Source organism: Ostrea edulis, chromosome 6 (assembly GCF_947568905.1).
Source record: "Ostrea edulis chromosome 6, xbOstEdul1.1, whole genome shotgun sequence".
Classification (NCBI taxonomy): domain Eukaryota; kingdom Metazoa; phylum Mollusca; class Bivalvia; order Ostreida; family Ostreidae; genus Ostrea; species Ostrea edulis.
This window is the reverse complement of record NC_079169.1, coordinates 45221744-45232482: the sequence shown is the minus strand read 5'-3', so window position 1 is coordinate 45232482 and position 10739 is coordinate 45221744. Positions and strand designations below refer to the sequence as shown.

The 10739-nt window shown below is 32.3% G+C and overlaps 1 protein-coding gene across 40 annotated transcripts in view; it reads left to right on the top strand.

Moving 5' to 3' along the window:
* The first annotated feature begins 1369 nt into the window (after window positions 1-1369).
* The window catches only part of LOC125683889 (CLIP-associating protein 1-like), a 94650-nt gene continuing 85280 nt past the window's right edge, over window positions 1370-10739 (top strand). For 38 of the 40 annotated variants that reach the window (XM_056139698.1, XM_056139696.1, XM_056139692.1 and 35 more), the window contains exons 1-6: window positions 1395-1443; window positions 3208-3529; window positions 5161-5239; window positions 7513-7556; window positions 8979-9038; window positions 10181-10272. In XM_056139698.1, coding sequence (XP_055995673.1) covers window positions 3362-3529; window positions 5161-5239; window positions 7513-7556; window positions 8979-9038; window positions 10181-10272 — 443 coding nt within the window. In that variant the 5' untranslated portion in view covers window positions 1395-1443; window positions 3208-3361. Of the gene's footprint in view, window positions 1444-3207; window positions 3530-5160; window positions 5240-7512; window positions 7557-8978; window positions 9039-10180; window positions 10273-10739 lie in introns of all 40 variants that reach the window. The other 2 variants (XM_056139693.1, XM_048925391.2) reach the window with 1 other exon arrangement.

Here is a 10739-nt window from a genome sequence, read left to right as displayed (position 1 = left end):
GCTGTGCAAAGATATTTTTTTAATGGTGATTTATTATTTTTAAGATATGACACCGGTAGCGCCATAAATTTAAGGTATAGTACCAAATGTTCAAATACGTAAAATTTTCCCCCAAGTTCAATTAAAAAAACCCCCAAAAAACAAACTTTAATAATATTTTGTTTTAAACGAATGTGCCCCATGTAAACATTATCTCTAGAGATTTTACAAAAATTTATTATAGTTTTAGTAAAGCTGACCCATTTGTTACTAAAATCTCGACAAAATATATTGTAATTGATATGTATAATTTGTAGTGTACACTGAGATGTACAATATAACATGCATGGTTTGTCAATACCAAATCTTAACAATTTATTAGAATTAAAACTAAAATCATCAAATAAAATATATCTAGGTCATCACGCTTTTTAAGATGTGAGACATTCATATATTATATATATATATATATATATATATATATATATATATATATACAAAATCATCTATAAACTTCAGAAAATTGCGATTTTCCTTCAATAGCATTATCAAAATTTCACAAAAACTGGTTAAAACGATAAGATAGTATTTATATCAATTCTTCACAAAAATATACAAAATGTATGTAAAAAGTAAAGGAAATATATCGCATAATAGACTTGATAAAGAAGTCAATAAAAACATACTTATTGCCCTTGGATTCAATATTTTGAAACATATAATTAATTATTAATTTATAACTTAGACTTTCAAATTTTTAACAAGAATTTTTACAATAACTATCGGAAAAGACTCTAACAAAACTGATGTTCCTACCATGCATAAATTAATCTAAATTAATCATTGATTTTGCAAAAACTGATGACATCAGAGGAGGGTGGAATTACTTTAAGCTAATTAATTGATTTATTACTTTAAGTGATGGTAAATGTTTGGTCAATATTAAGGGTTTCTTCTAAAAAAAAAATTATATTGAGTACATGATCCAAGATTTCGACTCGGACTAGACCTCCAAGATATTGCCGGTGTTTCCCATATTTTTCAGAATATGCCAAATACACGCCATGGGTTGTATTAGTTTCTTCAACACACCATTAATTATTAGTATTATGGAAGTTTCATTTATTAGATTAATGAATTTAAAAAGATATAGATTAATGAATTTAAGAACCCAAAGATATTATATAAGCGAAAACTAATTAACAGAACTTGTTTGGTATCACCTTAACAAAATTTTATGCACGATATTTCTCATTTCCCATATATATTCATTTCTCTTCATTTTTGTACCCTTGATTAGGAAATTTTGTGTAATTTTGTATAAATAATCAATTGTTTACAAAGGAACGGTATGCTACCTAGAGTAATACATGTTGAGGCGAAATCCCGCAGACTTTGGGTTTTTGCGGGATGATGACGTCACGAATTTGAAATTCATCATGGCGGACGTATGTATTAGATTTGGTAGGTCTGCTAATAATTTAATGTTTATTTTAGTGTACACGTTTGTAATGATATAGCTAATTATTCAGATATACACCTTTGAAACTAAAGAAACACATTTTGTCCTTGATCGACTAAAACTTCCATCAAATTACGCTGGAATATTTGCACCAAGTTGACGAACAAAAATGTTGTCATTTGTGGACAACCTTGGGTCATTGTTAAAAAAACCCAGTAGAACCGGAGTGTATTTTTCGAAGAGTGTCTGGTCTTATATATAGTCGATAAGCTTGACAATGTATCTTTATTGTGCATGTTAAAGTCATCCATGTTGATTCATATGCTTCTGCAAGATAAGATCGACGAACAAACGATGAAGTTATAAAAATTATAGAAGCCCTTTGAGGCGATGATTCAATGATGCATCAATATTCAATACCATTCTCAACAAGTTCGTTCGATAATTCAGCATAGTAATTGTACTCAGTTCAAATAGAATAAAGTAAGCAAAAACTGCATAATTGAATGCACAATTGAAATGTATCTAAATTTTATTGGTGGTTTTTAATGACCCAGTTTTCATTATATATTTGAAAATAGGTCACCTCAGTTGTGCTTAGTCTGTGGAGAATTTATGTGTAGTGGATGCAAATTTTGAAATATGATTGTATCCATCAGATTACATATATTTGAAATTATTCGATTCTCAAATGTGGAAACAGTATTGTGAATATAGTCATATTCGGGTGTCCAGGGAACGTAGTGGTTAACACATTCGCTTCTCACCGCTACGACCTTAGTTCGATCCCCATGATCGACAGTGGTTGTGAGAGGGTGTGGTGGTCGCCCACTCAGACATGTGGGTTTCCTCCGGGTACTCCGATTTCCTCCCACAAATTACCCCCTGCGCAGGTTGGTGTAATGTCCAGATTGACCTGATGGGCAATAATTTCTACCTACACTAAAGCATATTTTAAAAGTTAAAAAAAACTATGATATTTTAGGACTTATTCTAATTAAATATGTACGTTAGGTATACTCCCCCTCCCCCCCCCCCCCCCCCCCACCCCCCACCCCCCTGTACCAACATCTATGGAAGTTGGTAAATATTTGAGCTCTGAAGGTGCGAGTTGCTCTGGGGGGGATGTCCTGGGAAATTTTGAAGATTAGAAGGCCATAGGAGGCATAGCCACATTTCCTTGTTTTTAGACAAATAAAATTAAAAAGTATTAACTCTCTGTTTCAATAATGAATCTAATAATTCAAAAGTTCAACATAATATGTAGAAAGGTTAATAAATTAGAACAAGGTTCAACTCCCTATGAATGCTACAGGTCTAGTATGGGTTTCTTGGCAAAATAACCTGTTATGTTCTACCAAATAAAGTTTGGGAACATATTGTTTTTACTCTTTTTATTATTATTATTCTTATCATTTTACAGAGTAGAATTTACAAGTAGTATTTCAACTCTTTATATGTTAGTCAAAATGTTCTGCACACTTGGCTTTTCCAAGACTTAGTAGACATGACCTCACATCATTTTATGACTAGTTACTTCATTACTTTTTTAATTTACTGTATTTGATGTTTTTGGAGAGCTAAATACTTGTATGTATCGGGATATCACATTACTACATCCCTATTCAATACTTTAGTCTAGCTTGTACTGTTGTAGTATCAGATGGTCCATGGAATATTAAAGATGGTGATATATTAAAACAATAGTGAAATACATTTTCTATTTAAGATACAAAATAGATCGTATCAATGTTTTTTTTTAACAGATGATGTCATCATTGGTTGAGCTTGACTAAAACCAAAGGGTGCAAATCAAGTGTATCATAATTTATCCACAACCAAAGCATCAGTGCTTTCTGAGGCATCCTTGCCCATTCCTTTTATATCTGTCAATATAAGATATTTTCCAAATCGACAACCATGGATTCCTTCCTTCCAAATGTGACCACTCAGGACACGCGTAAAAGGATACAGGCCCACCAGGAGCTGGTTCCCTACCTGAGTGATCCTCACAGTTCCCTCACCTGTCCAGAAATGGATGAATTCATTGGAGGATTAGTGGGCTGGGTCAACTGCTCTAATTATAAGGTAATACACATGAAAATCAAAAATGACTTCTGTTAACAGGCTGTGGTATATTTTCAGAATTTGTTGTATGGAAATGTATGTGTTATTTGGGGATTTTTTATTGTCATAAAGTTCTGTATATTTACGTCTGAAAATTTTTTTCTCTGATGTACCTCAGAAGTGATGCATCAATTCTTGAAAATCAAGTCATTCACCGATGCGATCTACACACTAAAATCATACATGATTTAATGGTACAAATGTATTGTTTTGGTTTCATACGATATCCACACATCTTTCATTTGAGAAATCTTTTCGTATCAGCCACAAATATTAAAGCAAGTAATAAAATTGACATTTCTAGAATTCATTTGGATGTGAAATATTGTTGGTGACACGATCAAATCAATAGGAGTTGACCATGTAACACAAACTGCACTTCACATCCTAATAAAGCTCAAAATGATATTTTGTTTCTGAAGTAATATGAAAGGTAACTGGTTGTTGTAAATATGACATGAAATCATTTTGGTTAAAAATCATTATTTACATGAAAGTTCATGCTGTTTATTCTGTTTTGGTGTTTATTGTCAGTAGCTCAGAAATACTGGCATTTTTCTATGCTCATGCATGCTTAATTGATCATTTACAATGCATTGACCAAGATAAATTTGAAGTGAAATGTTAGTTAGGCCGTGGTAGAGGAGAAGGTTAAGATTTAAATATATATATATATTTAAATTTTACGTTTTGTGAGTTTTGTAAAATTCATTTAATAATGTAAGATTTCAGGCATAATCTAATTGGTATATGATACAATTAAACCCTGTGTTTTGCAAAGTGCTCTACAGTATAATTTATTCTGAATCACAAGAGCATAGAGTTAGTGAACAAATACTTAATCCTGTCCTTTTGACCTGCAGACTGAATAGTAAAAAAAAAAATCTTTTGTCTAGAAACAATACTAATTACAAGTGAATGAGAAAATCACAAGGTGAATGTTGTTTACATGTAAACTGCTTGAATGTGTATTTCATGAAGCATAAGTTTGTATAGGAATCTATAGCTGGTGTGTAAAATGCTGTACATACTACAGAGGATTAAGCACACTACTAGAATGAAAAGATTGAAACACCATGAACATTTAAATATGCTTTTGTTTCTCCATTGTATTGTGCAGTTACATTAATCTTTAAACCAGACCTGTTAGTATTATGTAATCATTGACTCTTTCAATTCAGATAGGAAGACAGAAACATTTGGTTGTTCGTGATGAGACACAATGTTACCTGTTAATCCTATCAGCTGACATCTATTTCAGTTATTTACTCAAGTTAATAGATTTTTGACATGTATATTCAGTGGTTGTTTAAATGGTCAATATCAAAACTAGTTACCATGGGTACCAATTATCAATTAATTCTACATGGGAAAATAAGATGTTTTGGAAATCTGGCAACTTTAAATGATAAATACATGTACATGAATTTGCACAAGTATATATGGACATTTGTTTGTAGCTAATTGAATTAAGACTGCTGATGACTTGCTTGCTCAGCATGCATGATATTTATGTTTTATGTTATTGTAATATATCATTTCATGTAACACTATTGGATGTTTAATCTGTGTTTTTCCATTTGGCATTTCAGATTTCTCTAAATGGCCTAGAAGTGTTGTGCTTAATGGTTGATCGAATGGGAGAAGATTTCAAGATACATGTGTCTTCAGGTTTGTAACAAGTTAACTAGACAAGTCTAGATGTGTCTGTATTTATGAGTACATTGAAATTAACATAACATATATGTACTTGTAAACATGATGTACATTAGGCTACAATTAAAAATATTTTTGTTTCCCCTTACCCTACCTAACTTTTTGGAAGTGGGTAGGTAGGTAGGCTTTTTATTATTTTTTTTCTGGAAATTTCTGAAAGTTATCAAACACACAAGAAACAGACAAACAAATCATTTATTGGTACTAATACAACATATGAACAAGTTATGAGTGACTAGCATGACTAGAAAACTTTGAAAAAGGGCTATTCAAGTAAAAATAGCCCCGAGTATTTTTTGACTAGTAAAAATTCAAAACATGAATCAAATACTTAAAAGTATAAAATTTGACACTGAACACCGAGCAGAGAGGATTTTTTCAGACTAGAAATTGTTTGTTAATATCACTTTAACATACATGTATAATGAGGCTACTAAATAAAGTAATAATCTCAATTATATCATTAAGACCTAAAGGCCATACAAGTTAGATAATGAAATGTTTCTGTAGGTACAGTACACACACACACACACATATATATATATATATATAATATTCAGAACAGTGTTACTTTGAATATCACATATTTGAGACACTTGTTTAAGTCTTTCACTACATGAAGGCCTTCATACATGTCATGGGAAAAAGTTGTAGTTCCATCAACTTTGTCTGATAAATACTAGTGATGGGAATCGGTGAGAATTTCATAATCGATGATTGGTTTACTGTAACTAATTATCGATTATAATCGGACAGAGAAATTATATAATGATTAAAGTTAATTCAACTATTGAAAAAGTGTAAATAAATATTATTCACGTTCATATTTGTTGTTTCTATAGCTGAGAGAGTGTAAGTGAATATTTTTTCTGTGTATTTGTTATTCTTTTAATTACATATATATATAAAAGTCGCCCAAAACGGATATCGCGTATCGTTTGCTTCAGTTATATCCCCGTATATCAAAGTTACAGTTCATTAACTGACGATGGTCCGGCATAATTAGAATATGATTAATATTTAGCAAAGCAAAATAAGGAAAGAAATTCATTTTATTAAAAACAAAAAATAAAACAGATCTATTGTCACCAACTGAAAACATGATACGCACGTGCAGAATAACAGTGGCCTTTGAAAGTGGTTTTTATCTGCGTAATTCACACATGGTTTTACTAGTATCGAGATTCTCTTTGATCAATGGTCCTTCGTTTGTATGGCTGAATCAAAGTACGTCTATCTCAGTATCTGACCAAGCGAACATACTTTAATCCCCGTGTATGGGTACATCCGATTTCGTGTGCGCCGTCATTACGATAAAAAAAACTTTTAGGTTACTAGATAAGTCACGGCAGGAATATTCTTCAAAAGCTACAGTCGCTGAGAAAACAAAATCTAAAAACCCCTTTAATTGGAATAAAATTTTCATAATCTAGCGCTTAGAATTTGCCAACAATCGACTGATTTCCGAATATAATCAATGATTGGAACACCACTACCTCAACAACATCAGTTTTGTGGGGACGAAAGTCCGAATCATTTGTGATGTAGTGGTAGACATCATCCCAAGTACAGTCCACAGAATATTCGAAGATCCCATTTTTACATATTGTTGTATTTTTGTTGCCGCAATTCATGGCCGCTGTGACACAAATGCCGAAGAATTCTTCCTGTACAAATTTTCTTTTACCAGTATGCAGGCCGTATCCATGTCCATAATAAATATCCCTTTCTAAATTGAATTCCAATTACAAACATATTTTTCGATTGTTTCAAAGGCGCTGGCAACAATGATTTTTAAAGACTACTAAGATTACGGATCATACGACGAAACGAAAGTAAAAAAACGAATTTTTGAGCGAAACGAAAAGGAAAAAAACTCTGCGATTTTGGCGATAAAATTATTTCAGTCGGTGGATTTTAATCGGGTCGGTCGGGTAAGGTGAAACAAACTTAATTTTAATTTTGGCCTTATTATGCTGGAACAATATATGAAAGATGTGTTTATTTTTTATTGCAATGCAGTTGGATGAATAGTGCATATTTTATCATTTATATCAAACACCTTTCACTATCTATTGATTTCTCCATTGGTTCTACCCCAGGATGATTTATGATTTTCTGCCCATCGATCTGCATTGTGAGTGCAGCCAGACAAGAAAATCTTTAATCTTGGTTACTCGTCTACCTGTAATTTGATAATTTTCAATTGTTTTTGTGTGTATTTGCAGTATTGCCCTCAGTGGTGGATCGATTGGGTGACTCAAAAGACCAGGTTTGTAAAAGAAATTGTGGATGAAAACACTAATACATCATGTTATGTAATATGTTGCACATGAAACTGGGCAACTTTAATATGTGCTTGAAGGCTCTTGATGATTCACATTTATGATGAAGAGCTTATGAGGGGATTACGTAGGATAGATAATAAACTGGGTTGTGAAGGATGGAAAAGCATATCAAATGAATTAATCTAATGCTTAATTTCTTCTTCCCTGATACATGCCAGGCTACTTCCGACAATGTATGTCAGAAATTAAGAGGATAGGTGAGGTGGGGTTTGGATTTACATATTCACAGCTATTTCCTTTTTGCTTCTGAAAGTCTTTAGTTGTATTTACACATTACACCAGAGAAAGTACCAAGTTAAAGTACCGTAATTATAGGTAATAAGGTTGATGTGGAGTAGAGGGAGAAAGGCTCATTTTTAGCCTTTTTCTGAGAAAAATCCATAGATTGGTTGAATCGGCAGATAATACGAAGACTTTCCCAGCTATTTCTAGCACTATTATGAAGTCATTAGGGCTTGGTATCATTGCAGGTGTTAGTTATAACTGTATATATAATTGAACAGTTGTTTCAGAATGCATTGAGGCAGGCCATTCTACAAAGATGATGAAATAACTTTGTTTTCTACACTTTGTCAATCTAACCTAAAGCATTATGCATTCATATTTTGTTTACCTTATATCAGCTGCCTTCTTGGTTTTTAAATATCTGCTATTTTTAGCAAGCCCAGTAAAATTGATTGAAAATAATTATATAGCTTGTCATGTTTCGTTGTTTTTTTTTTAAATTTGTTTGCATTATATTGATATTCTCATTCTTGTAGAATATCTAAAATAATAAAGTAGACCAGTCTGGGATATTGAGCTTGCTCATTTGTAAAACGTGTTTTATATCAGAGTTATCTTTTTTTCCCGGAATTTCCCTTACTTTATTCGTACGAACCAATAACTGGTATTTCATAAACATGATTTTTATCTGATCATACTTCTTTTTGAGTGATTAGAACTGGGCAATGAGAAATAGAGACGACCAAAATTATATCTCATAACACGATGTTAATTTTGGTTTTGGATGATCTGAAAAAGCAATTTTTCATCTACAGATGCAGTGTTTTTAAATATAGGCCTTATATGGGTCGATTTGGTATATTGGGCAAGGCTAGTGGAAAAAAAAGTATCAACATTACTAACGAAAATTACAGTACACATATACTTTACATGCATATATTGGAGATGCATTGATTCAGAAAATATTTCTGCAATAGTTTCATGTACTTGCTCAAATAATTGAACAATTTTTAAAGTTTATGGCAAATATACATTATGATCCAGTTACATGTATATTTAATTTGGGCATTTTATACTTGATATGAATTGACTACTCACTGGACACTGATTTTAATTGACAGGTTAGGGAAATGGCCCAGCAGCTGCTGTTGAAGTTAATGATGCCAGCGACATCACCACAGGTAGAGTATCAGGTCTTCATTGATCCTTTTTGATACTGGGCCCATATATTATACAGATCAACAATTTGTAATATATTCAATTGTGCGACATGCTGTTAAATGTTTCTTTGTTGGTAAGGGGCTTGGCTTATGTGTTTGTCCCCTCACAGTTCATTAGTAATGGGGCCATTCCTATGTGAGTGAGTGTATGTGTTACACTGAGCTTGAACACACTCTACAGGTCACTTGTTTTGCTCATTTGATTTGATACTTCACACGTAATTTTGTTATCAGGAGAGGAAGAACCCTATCGATTTTGGGGTCAAAAGTTTAAGGACTTCATAGAAAAAGTTTGAAGACACTATTGCGAGGGGATATGCCCCACCTTGCGAAGCTCTTGTTTCAAAGTGATGTTTATTCCCCTTTGAGAAGAAAATACCAAAAATTATATTGGAATACAATGAAGTTTGGTTATAATGAACTGTTTTTCACTGGCGCTGACAGTTTGCTATAACTGTGTTTTACTGTACATAAAAACACAAATGTCTTTCTTACTATGCTCATTTTAGAAATTTTTGATCGGATATTTTTATTTTTTTTGGGAGGGTGTTGTTTTTAGGGTCTGTAGGGAGACTGAAATAAGGTCCCATTCCTATTGCTAAAAAGCAGGTATTTCCCTCAATTTTTGCTTTTTATTCCCAAACAATGAAAACATCAAAGCAGGCTAGCCTTATTGTTCATTACTGTAATCTCCTTCACAGGCCCACAGATTACAATTGATGCCTAAAAATTGTTTAAGTAAACCTGGTTTTTTTTTTTTTTTGGCCTCTGCTTATTTGAATGAAGTCAGGTTTGACCAAATTGAAAATCAGAAAGAGTCCAAATACATAAGAGTGTGCGTTAATTTTCGTTTGCTGTTTGTGGTGAGAGTTAAAATTATAGCAGAAGAAATTGTAGATCTGTATACCTTTTACACTTCAAGTAAAACTTGAAAATACTCCGCTAAAATTACAACCATTTTGATCTCATGACTTTAGAAAAAAGAAATTGCTTTGAGGATGTGATAATTTGGTGGTAATGCTGCATCTAATATGTACTAGTTGATTTATTTTCTAGCGTATATAACTATTATATTTGCATTTTGTTTGTTCTTTTCTTTCCAGTTTGTATTTGATAGAATCCAGAGTGCTTTCTCACATAAACTTTGGCGAGTTAGAGATGAAGTGTTAATATGTCTCCAAAACACTGTAAACACGTAAGTATATGTACACCTTTGTAATTTGCCTTTGGCAAACTTTTTTTGTATTGTGGTAGGTAAACTTACCTGTGTTCATGTTTCATTTTCTTGAACAATATTGTTATTGGCTTAACTAATATTTTTCTCTCTGTTTTGCTAACTTCGTATACATAAACATGTCATTATTTGATGAGAAATAAGCACGTTTACTCCTGAATATGCAGTCAATTTTGTATTAAGAGGCCATATAATGGAGAAAAGAAAAAAGTCCCATCTTACAGGTGGTCTCTTAATACAGGTTGCTTATTGTTTTCTGCAATGAAGGCATACCTTTATTCGCAAGTAATATACAATGGAGAAAATAACTACATGTATTTGGAATTCATTTCATGTCAAGTATGGTTTTAGCAGTTTTACATTAAAATTTACAATAATGAAAACTCGGAAATACACTGTGTTGTAATTTTGCATTTCTTCTTAAGAAT